This window comes from Episyrphus balteatus, chromosome 1 (assembly GCF_945859705.1).
Source record: "Episyrphus balteatus chromosome 1, idEpiBalt1.1, whole genome shotgun sequence".
In the NCBI taxonomy this organism is placed as follows: domain Eukaryota; kingdom Metazoa; phylum Arthropoda; class Insecta; order Diptera; family Syrphidae; genus Episyrphus; species Episyrphus balteatus.
This window is the reverse complement of record NC_079134.1, coordinates 47,027,634-47,046,140: the sequence shown is the minus strand read 5'-3', so window position 1 is coordinate 47,046,140 and position 18,507 is coordinate 47,027,634. Positions and strand designations below refer to the sequence as shown.

Genomic DNA, 18,507 nt, shown 5'->3' with positions numbered 1-18,507 from the left:
AAATTAATGTTTCATTGATTAATTTACACATTTAAGCAACTTTTTTTTCGATGGAACTACTAAAGTTAACTAATTTGGAAAATTTGGAAAATTAACGATATATGTACCTATATTTATCATTTTTTCCTTCAATAAGGAATAGAATATTATTTTTTATTTCAACTTTATTTAAAATTTTCTCCTCACAAGGAACCACTGCTTTTTTTTCTAGATAATTACGAAAAAACTACAACAAATTTCGAGAATTTCTGACCAAGATTAGCTACCAAATTGCCGATTGTAGGTTGTCTTCTAACAAAACTAAATATTAACTATGCAAATGCAGACATAATTCTTCTAAAATTTAGAAACTGCCAAATTCTATAAATCACAATCTCTAACTACCTATTTACTTATATTTGAATTAAAGTATTTTGAAGTTAAGTTAAGAAATGATGCCTCTTTGGCAAAAAAATAAGGCTCATTGCCTCAGCTAATGAAATTCTGCCTAAAAAGCATATAATTTAAAAAAATTAAAATTAAAAAAAGTTAAAATTGAAACAACGCACTAAAATTTAAGGAAAAAGTAGGTACAAATGTACTAAATTAGAAAAATTAAATTATTTGATTTTGGAATATAGAATTTTGAGATGCTTTGCAGCCGCAAATGTTGCAATCTGGTATGTATACATGGTAAAAAAAAAATCGTGCAACGCCATATGGCAAGAAATGCGCTGAAAACTAAACTTCTTTAAAAACGGTCCTGTAATAATTTTCGTTTTTAACCATAATGGCTGCAGTGTCGTCTTTTTGTCATATAATGCAATTCTTAAGCATATATCAAATAAAAAAAAATGTTAATGAGTATTTTACTTCATAATTTACTGGGGCGTATTACACTTACTGTACTGGGGCGTTTTGTAAATTTCGAAGTGCAATATGATCATGCAAAAATATAGCAATCCAAACTGATTTCATTTTTTGAACTTTTTAAATATGTATATCAATTTGATATGGTCTTTTACTCCAGTCAAAGCGTCATGTGACCTTGCGCAGAGAGGCACTGTCAGTTTTTATTTCATGGATCGATAGGGGTATATTTAAAAGGCTTAAACCCAATTTCTCACCACCTGATCATTCTTTTTAGCGGAGTTATTCACAAAAATGCATTTTTTGGGATATTTTACTTCTAAGCTAACATATTTGCTCCAGATTGTTGTAGACCAAAAAATAAACGCACATTCTCTTCCTTATAATATTTTCTATCGTTGTATGTAATTTCATTGTATTTGAGTGAGTAAATACAAAATGGCAGCCATTTAAAGTCAAATTCTTGTTGTTAAAAAACACATTTTTGTCATTATTTCGAAAAAAGCTTATATCATGATTGAAATTTTTCTAATCTATTTTGTAGCCCTATTAATGTCCTGCATTTTACAGAAAAAATCAGCTCTTTATCACCAAAGATGGCCGAGCAATTGATAAATGAACACATGTAAAACTGGTGCGAAAACACCCAAAAATATCGTTTTTTGGGAATAACTCGGCTTCAGAGTGTCCTACGACAGAAAATAAAGCTATTAATTGTTAGTTACAACATTTTCTATCGATTTAGTGCACATTATTTTTGTTGAAACAAATAAAAAATAAGTAATATTAAGTCAAAGACGTTTCTTTGTTTAGCAAACTCTTGCCTTATTATTTTGTAAACGGTGCAAGTATTGGCTAAAAAAATAAATTACTGTTGTAGTCCTTTAAATTATCTACAATTTAAAAAAAAAATTAGCCCTCTACGAAACACACGTGCATTTTTGTGAATAACTCCGCTAAAAAGAATGATCAGGTGGTGAGAAATTGGGTTTAAGCCTTTTAAATATACCCCTATCGATCCATAAAATAAAAACTGACAGTGCCTCTCTGCGCAAGGTGAGGCCCTTTTTACCCGACGCTTTGACTGGAGTATTATACTTTTTGAAACAATGAAATTTTGTCTGCGCTCTCCGCAATATGTTTTGGTCCCAAATTTTTGTTTTGCAGTTTTTTTCTTTTCAGGGCACACAGATTACTACAACTCAATAACACAATTGACGAGCAACTTAAATTAGTTTGAACAGTTTTCGTTTTGTTTGTTTAACAACACCTGTGTGCGTACGAGACTAGTGGGGCGTTTTGTAAACTACGGCGTATTGTATAGTTTTACCCTAGAGGTATTTCAACAATCTAAGCGGACAAAACTATTTTTTTATTTTTTTATTTTATAACACGCAAATTACTAAAATCAGTTGTTTTTGTTACAAAAAAAAATTTTTACAAAATAAATTTTTTTTTTTGGAAAAATTTTTTTTTCTTGAATTTTTTTTTGAAAAAAAAATTAAAAAAAATATTTTTAAATGCTCAATATACAAAATTATTTGATAACGGGAGAAAAAATTCAGATTATAATTTTTTTAATACTAATTATGCAAATATATTAAAATTTTCTATGTGCTGAAAATTCGCGCGACTGCGGTATTCTGCGGCTGAATTGTTAAGAACTTGTTAGGTTAGGTTGTTAGGTAAAGCGTTCAAGTTTTCATACAAATAACAATAATTGCGGGATCTAGCAAGATACACAAAGAAATTTCTTTTCATACATAAAATTCTTAAAAAAATTATCTTTATTTCTGGCCCCTTTTGCCCACCACTAAAAAATTTAAAAAGGTATAAACCATTTTTCTAGGACCAGGGGTTCAGTCAGGGCATGCATGTTTTTTTAGATTTATTAAAGCAAGCATGGTTCATTAAAACAAGCATTTGAAATAGTATGAAAAATAAAATACAACCCAAAAAGAACATGCATGTACTGACTGAACCCCTGGTCCTAGAAAAACGGCGGCTTATACCTTTTTGAAAACGTTGTTTAATGTAGACAAGAACCTCATCAAAAATATTTGATTTAATACTATATCTAAAAAAATGGCCTCAAAAGTCAACACATATCTATTTCAAATGAGAAAAAACTTTAACCCTCTTGGGGCCAAAATAAAAATCTGAAAAAAATTAGGGGATTTTTTTTATTATTTAGAAACAGATTTTCCACTTAGGAACTTGATTCTCGAAAAAAAACCTAAATAACGAACGCCCTAATGTATATGTACACCGAAAACAAAATTTGATAATAACAGCTATCAAATTAACATTTTTCAGTGACAAAAGTCGTCCAACAATTAAAATATCAATTTTGATATTTTATCATATCATTTTGACATTTTTTAATTTCAGGTGGGATAGTGAAAATTTCACTTTGACAATTAAAATATCATTTTGACATTTTTTTAAGTTTAAGTGGATAGTGAAAAATTTCACTTTGACAGTTAAAATATCAATGTTGACTAGATTTTACGTTTTAGTTTATTATAATGAAACCTATTTCTTTCCTTTTCATTTTTATTATTTTTATTATTTTAAGAATTTTCCTTCTTTTTTCAAAACATTACTGAAAGGGAATATTCTTTACAAAATAATGGTGATATTATTTTTTCTATTAAAGGTGATATAATTGTTTTGTTATTTTCTCCCAAACTATGTGAAGTAAAATCTTAGTGCCGATCAAATTTTCTCAGTAAATCATACACTTTACTTCGAAAAAACACAAAGCGCCTTTAAATTAGTACACATTAAGAATTTTTTATTTAATATTTTTCAATAATTTGGAATGAGAAATTGATATGAAAAAATGATAATAAAATATCAAAACAAATTCCAAAATGTGACATTTAAATATCATCCTGATAGTAAAAATGTTGTTTTAACATTTTAAATATCATAAAACACATTTTATAGAGCATTTTTGGCTGATATTTAAAAAAATGTTAATTTGATATTTAAAAAATGTTAAATTGATATTGGTTTTTTTTTTCGGTGTATGTATTCTATGTATATATGACTATCTTTACCCTAATTTATTACATTGAAATAAGTAAAACAGTTATTAAAGTTTGAAAATTAAAAAAATACCTAACCAATAAAATAGTAATTTTAAATAAGAATTTTCAAATCGAATCTAATTTCAAATAACTTAAAATAAAATATGAGTTAGATTTTTCGAACTACATTACTGATTGCTATAAAAAATAAAATTCATTATTCTTGCTTTGTTCTTCATAATAATATTGAAACTTAAAAACACCGAGAACTTAATTATATCTATATTTAATGGATTCATGATAAATTCAAAAAAATAAAAAAAAAACTCAACTTATCACAGTAAAATATCACCTAATTTGCTTCAAAAATATAATATTAAAAAACCATACACCTTCTGTTAAACTAAAAGCATTTTTGTTTACCTTAATTTTTTTTATTTCAGACTGAACTGTCTCATAACCTGCAACAGTTATCAGAGAAGGCACGTTCAACAACCGAGTTTATTCAACGATTAAAAGGAATGAGTGACAAAGTTACGGTAACTAGATATATAATATTATACAACAAAGACCCATGATAGCTCCTTATTTTAATTATTATAATTGCTTTAACTTAAAAGCATAAAAAGTTGCATGTCAGAGATACCTTTCGTGTCCTTTTGTTTGGCTACTGGGATATACCAGATAGACCAAGACCAATATAGGAAATGAGGACATTATGTTAAAATAACTTTATTCTTGTGTACTTTTGCTATGACTATTTTAGGTTTTAACTTATTTACCTGTGTGTACTCGTATATTGAAATTGTGCATTAATAATATTCATTTCTTTTTTGTTTTTTTGTTTGTGGTCACCAGGAATCATGTTTAGAATTTGAAAAGCTGGTAACAGCACAATGTGAGACTTTAATACAAGCCATACACGACCGAAGGGAATATCTCCTTGAGGCCATTCGAATGGATAAGGATACGAAAATAAGGATACTTAAGGTTTAATAATTGCAATTTATATATTTTCAAAATATTAGCCTAGTTAAAACTTATATTTATCAGGATCAACAATCGAATTGTACTGGAAAATTGCAACAAACAACAGGACTGATACAATTTTGTATTGAAGCACTTAAAGAGACTGATGGCGCTGCTTTCTTGCAAGTAAGAAAGAAGATTCTTTTTTAGCTGAGTTTGGAACTTTAATACAAAAATATTTAATGTATGTTTAAGGTCGGATCAATGCTAATAAATAGGGTAGCAAATACAGATATGACTTGGCATCAAGAGGTCACAAATGCAGCGCCACGTGTATCGCCAGTTGTTGATTTGACATTAGATGATGCACCACTTTTACGAGCAATTGACAATTTAAGCTTTATACAGATGAAACGTGAGTACAATTTTTCAATTTACTTATTTTTATTGAAAATAAATTTAAAAAAATAATAGCAAATAAATACATGTACGTAAGCTAAAACATTTCCGTATTTTAAAAATATTAAAATTTGCACCGACATTCAATTCCATAAGAAAACATAAATTACCTAACTGGGATTTATTTGAAATTAATTAGAGAAAAACTCATATCATATTTACAATGAAAAAGGGAATAAGCCATTGGATATTCGAAGCCTTCAAAGTCCTTAACTTTCTGGCTCTGGTTTTAGACTTAAAAATATTTATGGGCCAAAATACTTTTTTATGCCTTAAAATTTGTGCCTTTGGTTGAATAAATAGCTTCAAAGTAACTGAAAGAGCGGCGAGTGTGTACTGCGTTACCACTGAGTTACCTCATTTGTGAGATAAGTATAGACGAAATTTGTATTATTGTCATTCTTATACAGAATTATTCTGCCAACAGTTTTAACAGTGATAGCATTTTTTTACTGCCTAACGATATTTAAAACTGCATTATCTTCTACTTCACTGCGTTACCATACAGAATAAATTGTTTAAGATATATTTTAAAGTTATTAAATTCACCAAATTTCCTATAAATAAACTAAATCGTTTTTTCGTCATGTGGTCCGTGGGCCGTGGATCTGTGCGTCCAATTCCGGTATCAAGATGACCACTGCGTTACTTTTTGTCACAGGCTTTTTATAGCATTTCTGATGACTATATTTAGGCTTTTGATTACTTAAATATGTTTAAGATACATTCGTCCCAATTTATAATCATTTACATAAGTTGAAGCTTCCAATTTTTTAATTTTTTTCAAAACCTGTCCGATTTTGAAAAAAATTAAACCTGTCCGATTTTGAAAAAAATTAAACGGCTATTGCTTTGTTTAAGGCTCGATATTTTTTTTTTTAATGTACTTATAGTCCGGTCAAAATAGACTTAAATAAGGGGGTGAGGTTACATAAATTTCCAGCAAGCTGAAAATTGGTAGGATTGTTGGAAACACCATCATAAATTAAATCTAAAAAGTCCTCATCTATCCGAGACCTGGAAAAAAATTTACTTAGGGTCAAAGGTCACAAAAACTGGTTTTTCACGATTTCCAGCAAAACGGTCCCCTTAGACGAGAATATTTTTAAGAAAGTTGGCCACCTAGGTTTCTATAGATTTATTTTATAACACTGGTGTTTAAAATTTTGCATCGAAAAACAGATTTCAAATTCTTTTTACGGAAAATGTGCAATAGCTATTAAATTTTTTAAGTGTTTTTATACTCATTCAATTATTGTTGAAAATTATAAAAAAATAAATAAATAAAATTCATTCATTCGTGGTTGTAGTGAACGAAAACAAAAGATGATAAAATTTAAAATACACTGAACCAAAAAAAAGTCAATATTTTATGAACTGGTTGCGATAGAACTTTTTTCTATCTGTTTTTAGAACAGTCATAAGTATAGCTATCAGCAGTTTTAGGGTTGTCCATTCTCTATCGGACACCCTGTATATATTCAGACCTATTCAAAACAAAAATTGCCGGAAAAAAATCGGAAAAATGGTCAAAATTTCCATTTTTTTTGCTTTCCCCATATTCTTAACCATTGAAGAACGAAATTCAAGCTAAAAAAATAATGACATTTCAGAAAGTTTTCAGTTGGGAGTTTTTTTCAGAATAGGCCTGATTGTGACGATTACGACTCAACTTCAACTTTTTGAATCGTTATACCTAAGAAACGGTGGGTGTTAGGAAAAAAAGTGCCATGACACTTTCTATATAATAATCTGGTCTACAATTCTTGCATTGAAAATTTTTTGATAAGACTTACCGTTTTGCTGGAAATCGTGAAAAAGCCAGTTTTTGTGACCTTTGACCCCAAGTAAATTTTTTTCCAGGTCTCGGATCGATGAGGACTTTTTAGATTTAATTTATGATGGTGTTTCCAACAATCCTACCACTTTTCAACTTGCTGGGAATTAATGTAACCTCGGATGTATAAATTGACCGGACTATTAACAACTAAATAAACGCAAAAAAAATTAACTTAACAAAAATGAACTTTCGCCACCACTTTAATAATGGACTGATTTTCATAAAATAAACAACAATCGCTTCGTTTTATTAAAATCTAGGGGCAATATTTTTTAATTTTTTTTTTTGTCTTAACAAAAAAGTTATTGCCAAGAAATTATAATAATCTGATTTTTATAAAATATTACGCCTAGGTTTAAGTAAAACAAACCGATTCCTGTTTATTTTATGAAAATCGGTTTATTATTACAGTGGTGACGGAAGTCCAAAATTTATTTTTTGTTTTTAAGACAAATACAAAAAAATAGTTTAGGTACAAAAAAAAATACTTTAGCTTCTTTTTGCCAATTTTTTTTATATTTAAATACGTTTAAGAGGGTATATGACTAAAATACGGCTTTGGACCATGTTTTCCATAATGGCTGTTTTTTTTTTTTTTTTAAGTAATTTATTAATACGAAAAAAAAAAATTGCTCTGAATCCAAAGAGGCTTATTTTTTTCAATCTTTTTCCTATCCATCCAGGAATTAAACATGTATTTCATTAATTAAGCCAGATATCCGATGTTATTTATACGTGTACTTAATATCATTAACACTTTAAGGTACAAAGAACCTAACTTTTGATGTATCATTTTATTATAATGTAACTCTCACAAACATTTTTATTTTTTCATTTTACATATTTTAGTTACTGCTAGTTATTGGTATACTTCAAAAAAAAATATATTATATTTATTTTGAATATAAACATAAATTAACACTCCTTTTAGTTTTTTTTTTTTTAATTTTTAATCCGAAACAAATGTATTGGGATAAATTGGGATAGAAATCGTGTGTGTGTGTGATTGAATTTAACGTGTGTCATATTTCCGGAATGAATAATATGAAAAGGTATAAAAAAGAACACAGCATCCGACTGGAAACAAACAAAATAAAAAAGTTATGAATTCAGAATCAGATTTTGCCTCAAAGTGAATCATTTTAAATATGTAAAAAATATTTAAAATACAAAAAATCACACTTTTTATGACACATAATTTGTAACAGAAAAAAAAATACAAATATACTATTGTAGAAGCTGGTAAAGGTTTTTTTTTGTGTTGATGATCAATGAAAGCTAAATTTTTATGAATAAAATATCTACATTAAAATTAGGCTTTAGGCATTTTTGTCCCCTTATAGTCAGCACCCGTTTCAGGGTACTTATCTGAAAATTAAATTAAATGTATGTAACTATGTACATACTTCACTTCAACGCTTTCCTTACAAATTGGAAAATAAATTATTCCATGATTTTTTTTTTTTTTTTTTCATTCAAATGGGAAGTGGGAGGGTTGCTATACTACAAAAATGCAATGTCTATATCCTATAGGTATGAGTAATGAGTGTATAGGATGAATTTACCTAGGTTTTTGAATTCAGGTGCTGAAATAAAAAAAATATTTGCACAATTTTTTTTTTTAATTTTTTATGTTTGAAGCGGTAAAATTTGAAGCTCTAATAAGAATATTATACAAACTTGTGAATTTATACGTTTGATTTTTTTATGAATTTAAATGCACCGTTTGGCTCTGTTGAAAGTGTAAGAAAAAAAAATTCTATGGTCAGAAAAATTAATTCAGGAGTTTTTTATGTTAATAGCGCAAAAGACTTAGTACGCTTCCCTGGGTTCTCACCAAATTTGATTGTACTTTCCGCAGTATCTCCTCTTGCCCGTGAATTTCCTTCACTTGAAGATTTCCCGATCTCATTGTTGTCTATCAAATGGCTTTTCAAAACCAACTAGCACAATAGTCTTTGCTAGTCTAAATCTTTTACACTGAATTTCTCGGATTCCGCAGGCGGCCATCTAAAATCCGCTCAAAAGATCTTTGAGCGGGTTTCGTGTATCAACCTTACCCTTGTAAAGTGAGAGAAAGTTACTACCTAATCCACCCAAAGAGGATCAAAATATTACGGTGGTATTTTGGCGCACCGATTACAACTTACGACCCACTTAAATGGTCTGAAATTCACAATATTGCTGAACTACCAAATTCTTTTCATTGCTTCGCTGCCTCTTACTTAAGTACTTTTTAAAAAAATGTTGACAACAATCAAATTCGGATGAGATTTAGAAATCTATTCTATTTAGGTTTTAAAAATAATACCCGTCAATTTTCATTAAATGTTCCAGTACCAATTTTCTAAAGCAAAATTTTAGGAAGAAAATTTCGAAAAGTGGCTAATTTTTTTAAAGTAAAGTAATCTTCTATAATTCGAAATTTTGAAAATTACTTTATTTAGGTGCTTTTTCAAAAATTATTTGGTCGATGGGTGTTTTCGAATATTTCTTCATTAAGTCTAAAAAACGATTTTCGTATAAATTTCCAAAAAAATCGTGAAAAAAAATAAATTTATAAAATAGTTTTGAAAATGTAGTTATAAAAATATTAATTAAAAATTTTTCAATGTTAACAAACTGCTCAAGCTATTTTACACATATAAAACTTTTTTCTATTTGAAATACCATTACGGATTATAGTTTTAAATCAACTGCTAAAACTTAAATTAAGAAAAAAAAATCCGATGAAAGTTTTCAAAAATTTCATTTTCCAAAAAAATATTTTCTAGTACCTAAGTTAAACACGTTTTCAGTCTGGAAATTAATTTTTCTGTTTTAAGCTATAATTAAGTTTTTAGTATTTACTTAGCCAAAAACGTCCTCTCAAACAGAAAAAATTAAATTTAAGTCTTAAGGAAAGAGCTAAAAATTGATATGAAATGAAAGATAAAAGATACTAAAGATAAAAAATAGGGTAGCTCTTTTAAAATGTTAATGTTATAGATAAGTGGAACAAATTTAGCTGGTGGGAGGACCAAATATCGAAAAAAATATATTTTTTGGACTACCCTAAAACACAAACACACTTGTTTTTAGACAAAATTAATGTAATCCAGTCAAATAAGGGTTTAACCTCGGAATGAATGTTAGTAGAAATTTTTTTTGCTCAATATCTTCCTTTTGCCATTCTATAACATTTGTCAAAAGTCTAGAAAAATCTCATGTCCGCTTGTCGCGATTTCAAGGTCACATCGCGAAATGGAGATTTTCAAAATTAGCAAAAATAGGCTTTGGTAGTATATACACATATGATACATGATTTCAAGGTATTTTTTAATGCTGATTCCAAAAAATCTAAAATCAAGGCAATCTGACGTCTCTGGAAAAAGTTATACCTGTTTTGCATCTGTCAACTCATATTATTATAACAGTTGCAAACTTACTGCCGAAAAACCCTTAAAAGTTATGGTAGATGAACCAAATTTTGCATGAAGATTTTAGAATCCATTATTATTAAAAATCAAAACAATCCATTACAAAAAATATATATACCTACGAAATAATGGTATTTTTTGATGGAGGGGCAAATTTTAGGATATGCACTAAAGAAGATTTTTGTTCATCTTAGGAATAAGTGCTAATAGGCTAATTTTTTCATTTTAATCTTTGTTTGGATATTCTTTAACTACCCTCAAAAATCTAAAAAAATTTCATGTCCGCAAGTCCTAATTTTCTTGGTTTGAAAATAAGGTACAGATTTTAAAAAAATTAATAAGAAAAGTTTAAATTTTTATATGTATACCAACATAAGCGACATGATTTAAAGGTATTTTTTAACACTAATTCCAACAAAACTCACAAACAAGTCAACCTGACCATCCCTGAAAAGTAAAGCACCTTATTCATGTTGATCTGACACAAATATCTGAAGTGTAGTTTTTCAATTTTTTAAAATCTGCACCTTATCTTCAAACCAAGAAAATTAACACTTGCGGACATGAGATTTTTTTAGATTTTTGAGGGTAGTTAAAGAATATCCAAACAAAGATTAAAATGAAAAAATTAGCCTATTAGCACTTATTCCTAAGATGAACAAAAATCTTCTTTAGTGCATATCCTAAAATTTGCCCCTCCATCAAAAAATACCATTATTTCGTAGGTATATATATTTTTTGTAATGGATTGTTTTGATTTTTAATAATAATGGATTCTAAAATCTTCATGCAAAATTTGGTTCATCTACCATAACTTTTAAGGGTTTTTCGGCAGTAAGTTTGCAACTGTTATAATAATATGAGTTGACAGATGCAAAACAGGTATAACATTTTTCAGAGACGTCAGATTGCCTTGATTTTAGATTTTTTGGAATCAGCATTAAAAAATACCTTGAAATCATGTATCATATGTGTATATACTACCAAAGCCTATTTTTGCTAATTTTGAAAATCTCCATTTCGTGATTTGACCTTGAAATCGCGACAAGCGGACATGAGATTTTTCTAGACTTTTGAGATATGTTATAGAATGGCAAAAGGAAGATATTGAGCAAAAAAAATTTCTACTAACATTCATTCCGAGATTTACCCCTTTTTTCTCCTTATTTGACTGTATTAATGATACTTGATAGAGTTTAAAGCTAAGTCATAGCATTCTACATTGAATTTTTGGTGAGAACTTCTGCTATCTTAAAAATGTCGGGTGCCATTTTAAAACACTAAGAAGCACTCGGCAGCAACCCCACGCAAGTGTGGGGAAATATATGTTTTTAAAGTGTTTAAGTATTTGAGTAGGGTCGTCGAGTAGGTACTTACTCGTATTTTAGAGATGGAAGCTAACTTTTTTCAGATAGAAGAGAGTTTCATCAGCTAAAGTTTGGTGTAAAGTTAACCCGTTTAGTAACTAAATACAAAAATTATACTCTTTTGCTCAAAAATAGTTTTTGTAGTGTAATTCTTTCATTTTTTCCACTGTATATTGTCGCAAGCGATATTCTCCCAAAAAAGTCAAAGAGGTTGGGTTTGTACCTACAGGTTGTAGTGTCGCATCCTCAGTGATGTCATTAAAAAAGTTCTCACAAAATTTACGAAAACGTAGTAGCAAAACCATTTCAAATAGTTATTTGTTTCAATTCACATTTAAGTCATTGATCAACACATAAATAAAGAAGCCCGTAATTAGGAACATAATATTGGAATAGGTCTCAAAGATATATTGCATGTCCTGAACTTTGTTAACCCTTTCCAACCCAAGCTATGAAAATCCATATTAAAAAATTTTTGTTCAGTATTATCGTGTCGAAAACATCACAAATAAGAAATATGAATAGCAAAAAGTTATTTTCCAAAATAATAAATAGCAAAACTAATATGTTACTTTCATTTTACATGTAAGTAAAATGCACTGCCTATGACCACAAAAAAAAAGTCGGACAACTGAGAAAATAACTTTTTATGGAACAATAATGTATGTTACTTCTTCGAAGCCAAAAAACAAAACACTTTCTGGATTAACATTTTTTATATCTTTTTTTCAAAATTATGTCCATTATATAAAAAAAATTTTGGAAAAAAAATGTGAATTTCAGTCCCTTTTTTGATAAAAAAAAATTAAAAGTATGATATTTGACTAACTTTTAGTAATAATCCATTAACTAGGCATTATTATCTTTCAATTAAGCCACCGAAACCTAAACAATTATTTAATGGAATATTTTTAACGAATTTTTAAAAATACGTTACATGAGAGTAACGCTGGGTCCGAAAGGGTTAAGAGTTTGTCTCATAAAAATAAATCAAACAGAAACTCAGTTATTGGGAAATATTTTGAAACACTCAAATTTAATGTCTTTTGTACATAAATTCATTAGTTAGTTATCTTCATATTTTTGGTATATTTATATATTCTGCTTTGCTTTTTATTATTATTATATGTGAATAGCTTCTAAGGATGGAGATGGAAGATTGCCAGCAGGTGAGAGATGTAATAATTATTTTTAGAATCATTTTTAATAAATCATCTTAATGCATCAACTATGTTATATTCTAATCAATGTTTTGATATATTGCACACACATTCATTTGTCAAGCTTTAATTTATAAATATCATTTTTGTTATATAAATATTTGTTTTCATTCATATCAATATTTTTGTTATTTATTATGTGTTGAAAGTCAAACAAAAAATAATTTTGTCATCCTCCTCCATTCAGCAACTTCCTTCCATAATATTTGGCTCCAAATGCAGCTTTTTTGTGTTATATATTTTGTTTAAAAATGTTTTGTTTTTAGCTTGGTTTTAATAAGATATTTTTTTTTAAAGACAGAATCTATAATTGATAGTTATTTTGTATCATTCTTTAGCACCTCTAACACCAACCGTGATTCCAGAAAATTGCTCGGCTGAAAATAATTCTGTAACAGTAGCGTGGCAGGCACCAATTCATTGCTCTGTGGAAGGATATGTTCTTGAATTGGATGATGGAAGTGGTGGTGAATTTAGGGTAAGGTACCTATTTTCTACAAAAAAAAATCAAAATCATAATTCATTTGAAATGAAATAGTTTGATACTAAATTCATTTAATGTTCAAATTTTGATCAATAATTTATCTACAGGAAGTCTATTGCGGAAAAGAAACAATTTGCACAGTAGATGGATTGCATTTTAATTCAATGTATAATGCTAGGGTGAAGGCGTTTAATAGCAGCGGTGAAGGAGAATATTCAGCTTTGATTGGACTTCAGACAGCAGAAGGTGAGAAATTGAAATTATAGGACTCAATTGAAATTATAGCAAATATAAAGCTTAAAAGTATGCAATGCTTTCTTCTAAATTGCAATTCAATGCATATTTTTAGGCAATTTTATTTCAAGCTTCAAGTTGTTAAATGAACTCACCATTTTTTTTTTTTTTTTTTTTTGTTATTAAAACAAATATTCTGTATTTGAAATTGAAATGATCAATTTTTTTCTAAATTTTAATTCACAGTTGCTTGGTTCACTTTTAATCCACAATTAAGCGGAGGATCTGGTTCTGGTTTAGTATTCTCCAATAATAATTCAACAGTATCAGTTGAAGGATGGGAGCATCGTGTTGCCCTTGGTTCAGTAGGATTTTCTCGGGGAGTTCATTATTGGGAATTTACAGTCAATAATTATACTGCTGATACTGATCCAGCATTTGGAGTAGCACGAATTGATGTCAATCGAAATAAAATGCTTGGTAAGTATTGTCTTTATCACAAATTGAAAATAAGAAAAACAATTTTGGTTCTAAAATTTACTAAGCAAAAAATTATGATCATCCAAAACATAAAAAATAAATAGCTAATTTTTAAACAATTAATATTAAAAGTTTTGGTTGAGAATTTAAAAATTCTGTCATTAAAAAGGGTAAATAGGGGTAAAATGAGATGATTAAAAAATGATTTTCTTAACTGTAGGTCGTTGAGAGTTGAATTTTTTTTGTCGATAAATAAAATTGCATAGGTGTTGAAAAAATTCTTAAAAATTTCAGAACAGAGCTATGAATGGTTTTCTAAAACAAAGCTTGAGGTAAGCCTTCGAAAAAGTGGTTTTAATGAGTAGAGGAATTTTGTTTACTATAGTTTGACTTAATACACAAAAAGAAGTAGACGTCTAGTACAATTTTTTTTGCAAAGTCCTAACTTTCAAAATATAATTTTTTTGAAAAACACCCATTTTTTAGTGTTTTTTAGGGGTTTTTGCTTAAATTTTTTGACCGTTTTCAATTTAAAGGATAAATAAATGAAATTTATAGATGTAGCACAAAATATGTAGAACTGGACTGTAAAAAAATTAATTTTATATTCATAATTGGGAGATAATTTTAAAAGGGTGATATTTTTTAAGACACTAACTTCATGTCTTTTTAGCTAGAGCACTTATGAAAACTGATTGCATTTAAAAAATTCCAACTCTTTTTGTAGATGTTGTACGGACATGATTGTCGTAAATATTTTTAGCTGAAATAATAAGCTTTCAGAAATCATAACATTTGCAGTCAAGTGAAAATATTGACAAAATGTTGTGCGAAGAAGAATAATTTAATTTTTTTTGCGTTTCTCATGATAAACTAGTGATTTCAAAAAATCATTATTATACTTTTTACAGAACATATACACTTGAATATAGTTTTATTCTTTAGAAATAATATAAGGCTTTAATTGGTACAATTTTCTTATTTTCATATATAAAATAAAAAAGGAAAAATTATAAAGGAAAAAAATGTTTTTTTTGCACTTTTTTGTAAAGTATGATTGGTTTCAAAAAATTATTCCTTTTTTTCTATAAAATGTACAGATAAAAATAAAATTTTAAATTTTTAAATTCAAGCTTGAATGTTATACTTTGAGATGGTATATCTTATAAATAAAGAAAGTTTACAAAAAAATCATTTTTAAATCATTTGTCTTATCTAAAGCACACAATATGTTTTCTTATGACCTGAAGTTATCACGTAAAATTAGCGTCCGTTAACCGACCTTACAGACATTCACTTTTTTAACAAGAGATTTTTGCAATAAAAATCGAAGAAGCAAGGTGTTTTTGAATTATTGAAATGAATTATTCTTCCGTAGTGGCAATGAGGATACTTGTATTATTTTTGTCTAATTTTCACTGAAATTTCTCGTTGTATGTTTTGAGACAAAGTAGATAACTAGTACTACTCCCATAGTTTGTACCTGCTAACTCCGTTATCTATCTTCAGCCTTTTTTATGTCTCATTCTAATATCTATAGAACTGTTAAACTCTTTTTTAGAACAGAAATGGGTAAATCATATAAAAGTGAAACAATTACATTAGAAAATTGATGTTTATTTTTTTTCAAGTTCGAAAGTCAACTCTTTTGTTTCTCTTTTGAAATTTGTTTGTTGAAAAGTTAAGACACCAAACATTAAAATTCTTTCAATTTTTTTTATTTATATAGTCTTTTGTATATAAACTTATCTAATTTTGTATATATTTTATTTATTTTCAGGCAAAGATGACAAAGCATTCGCCATGTACATCGATCGTCAACGATCATGGTTTCAACACAATTCTATACACGAGCGTCGTGTTGAAGGTGGCATTACAACTGGCAGTACAGTTGGTGTTCTACTCGATCTCGAACGACATACATTAAGTTTTCTAGTCAATGAAATGCCACAAGGATCTGTAGCTTTCCGAGATTTATACGGAGTTTTTTATCCAGCTGTTAGTGTCAATCGTGGAGTAACACTTACACTTCATACAGCATTAGATGCACCACAAATGGATTATCATTAGCTTTCTTTAGACTTAGATAACTGTCAAAAAATATGCTTAAATTAAAAAAAAAAAAACAAAAAAAAAATATTCCATTAGAAGTTCATAGAATGCATAAAATAGTTTTAATAAAAAATATAAAAAAAAAATAACTGGTATCCTCACAACATATCCCTACATAATGATCTCGTTTTTGTTTTTTTTTTTTTATTATGTTTTTGTTTTATTTTTTTTTTTAATCTTCTATTAAAAATAGTGCAGATTTATTTGATTGGAATCGAAAAAGAAAAAAATCATTACCTACGTAAATAAATAATTTTAGAAGAATATTTGTATTATTAATATAAAATATTTATAATTGCAATAAATTATAGAAAAAAAAAATAATTAATTTCCTAAATGAATTTTTGGGAATTGTATTATGTAGCATTTATTATTATAAAAATTAAATTTAATTAAAAAATAAATATTATACAAACGAAAATATTATAATAATATTTTTAAAGTTGTGTTAGTAATTAAGTATTGTACAAACGATAATTTTCAATTAATTATAAGAACACAAAAATACACAATTAAATTAAGAAGAATTTGCATGCACACACTGCATTTTGACATTCATTTTTTGCTTAAATCAATGTGGATGAAAAAAAAATGAAATAAGGATTTGATTTTTAGTTTGTTTTTTAATATTTTTTTTTAATAAATTACATTTTACATTTTAATATATAAAAATAGATATTATTTAAATTTTAATCAAGCAATGTTATAAGGGAATGAATTTTAAACTTAAGAAAATATAATATTTTAACGCCATTAATCTGCTATAATATATATTAAGAATACACAAGTCATTATAAAAAAAATTATGTTAAGTGATTCATTAAAATACAGGAAGTTATGTATGATTATGTAAATAGAGATTTAATATTTGAAAAATATTATTAATAAAAATAAATAATTTATTAAAGAAATTTTGATTGTTTTCGTCTTTTAATCCAATACTATTTACAATAGGTGATATATTATATCTACATTAGGCTGGGTAAAAAAAAATCGAAATTCGTTTTTTCGATTTTGTACTCCGAAAAATCGATTTCTAGACACATCTTAAATATACACACCAAATATGAGCTCTTTATATTAATGGGAAGGTCCTCCGCTTCGTAATTTTCCATTTAAACATCAAGCTTTTACGAAAAAAAAATAATTTTTTTATTAATTGACTTTTTAGCAAATTTTTACATATTCTTGCAGAGAATTGAACGCTTTACAAAAAAAGCTTTTTTCAATTATCTAACCGTTTAGTAGATATTTGAAGTCCAAGAATCGAGAAAATCTTTAAAAATTCGTTTTTTGTTTAAATTTTGTAATAAATTGAAAAATTATAATAATCAAACGCGCATGACATATTCTTGTAGGAAACAGATTGCTCCACAAAAAAGGTCTTGTTAACTTTTTTTCATTAATCTAACCATTCTAAAGATATTCGAGGTCAAAGTTAAAAAAAATTATAAAAACAATTTTTACTTTTAAAAATTTTCCAATTCACTGAAACTTCATTATTTTTTTAAATTAACAAGATGTATTCTTGTAGAGGCTTAAACGTTCTACAAAAAATTCTTCGGCATCAAATTGATTGCTTTAACCGTTTAGAAGATATTCTAAAACAATCAGCAGTGTCTTCCAAGTCGAGATACTGGCAGTGAAAAATGCTGCTAAACAAATATCCATGATGGCGATATCACATGCTGACATCACCTTTTTCATTGACCTTAATCAAGTCAAAGCTTGTTTCTTGCTGTCTCGCGAAGAGCTTAGGGTTTTTGGTATGCAGCATAATATAAGACTCTGCTGGGTTCCCGGCCACAGTGATGTGTTCGGCAACGAAAAAGCGCATGAGCTTGCAAGGGAAGGCTCACTTCTTGATCCCTCTCTCATAGACCATAACATCAGAATTCCACAATGTGAAATAAAACGAAATATCGTCAACAATATTTTCCAAAAAAACCAATGAAAGATGGAACCTCCTAGATACCTGCGGTCACACCAGGAAACTATGGCCGAATTTCGACGAGAAAAAATCAAATAAGATCTTACTA

At 27.9% G+C, this 18,507-nt stretch overlaps 1 protein-coding gene across 3 annotated transcripts in view; it reads left to right on the top strand.

The window, feature by feature from the left end:
- Window positions 1-16,591, top strand: part of LOC129905139 (E3 ubiquitin-protein ligase TRIM9) — a 29,828-nt gene extending 13,237 nt beyond the window's left edge. Inside the window, exons 2-10 of one of the 3 annotated variants that reach the window (XM_055980540.1) lie at window positions 4,328-4,423; window positions 4,743-4,874; window positions 4,938-5,039; window positions 5,109-5,268; window positions 13,075-13,107; window positions 13,497-13,636; window positions 13,750-13,888; window positions 14,123-14,356; window positions 16,137-16,591. In XM_055980540.1, the coding sequence (XP_055836515.1) occupies window positions 4,328-4,423; window positions 4,743-4,874; window positions 4,938-5,039; window positions 5,109-5,268; window positions 13,075-13,107; window positions 13,497-13,636; window positions 13,750-13,888; window positions 14,123-14,356; window positions 16,137-16,426 (1,326 nt within the window). In that variant the 3' untranslated portion in view covers window positions 16,427-16,591. Of the gene's footprint in view, window positions 1-4,327; window positions 4,424-4,742; window positions 4,875-4,937; window positions 5,040-5,108; window positions 5,269-13,074; window positions 13,117-13,496; window positions 13,637-13,749; window positions 13,889-14,122; window positions 14,357-16,136 lie in introns of all 3 variants that reach the window. The other 2 variants (XM_055980539.1, XM_055980541.1) reach the window with 2 other exon arrangements.
- Window positions 16,592-18,507: the final 1,916 nt, after the last annotated feature.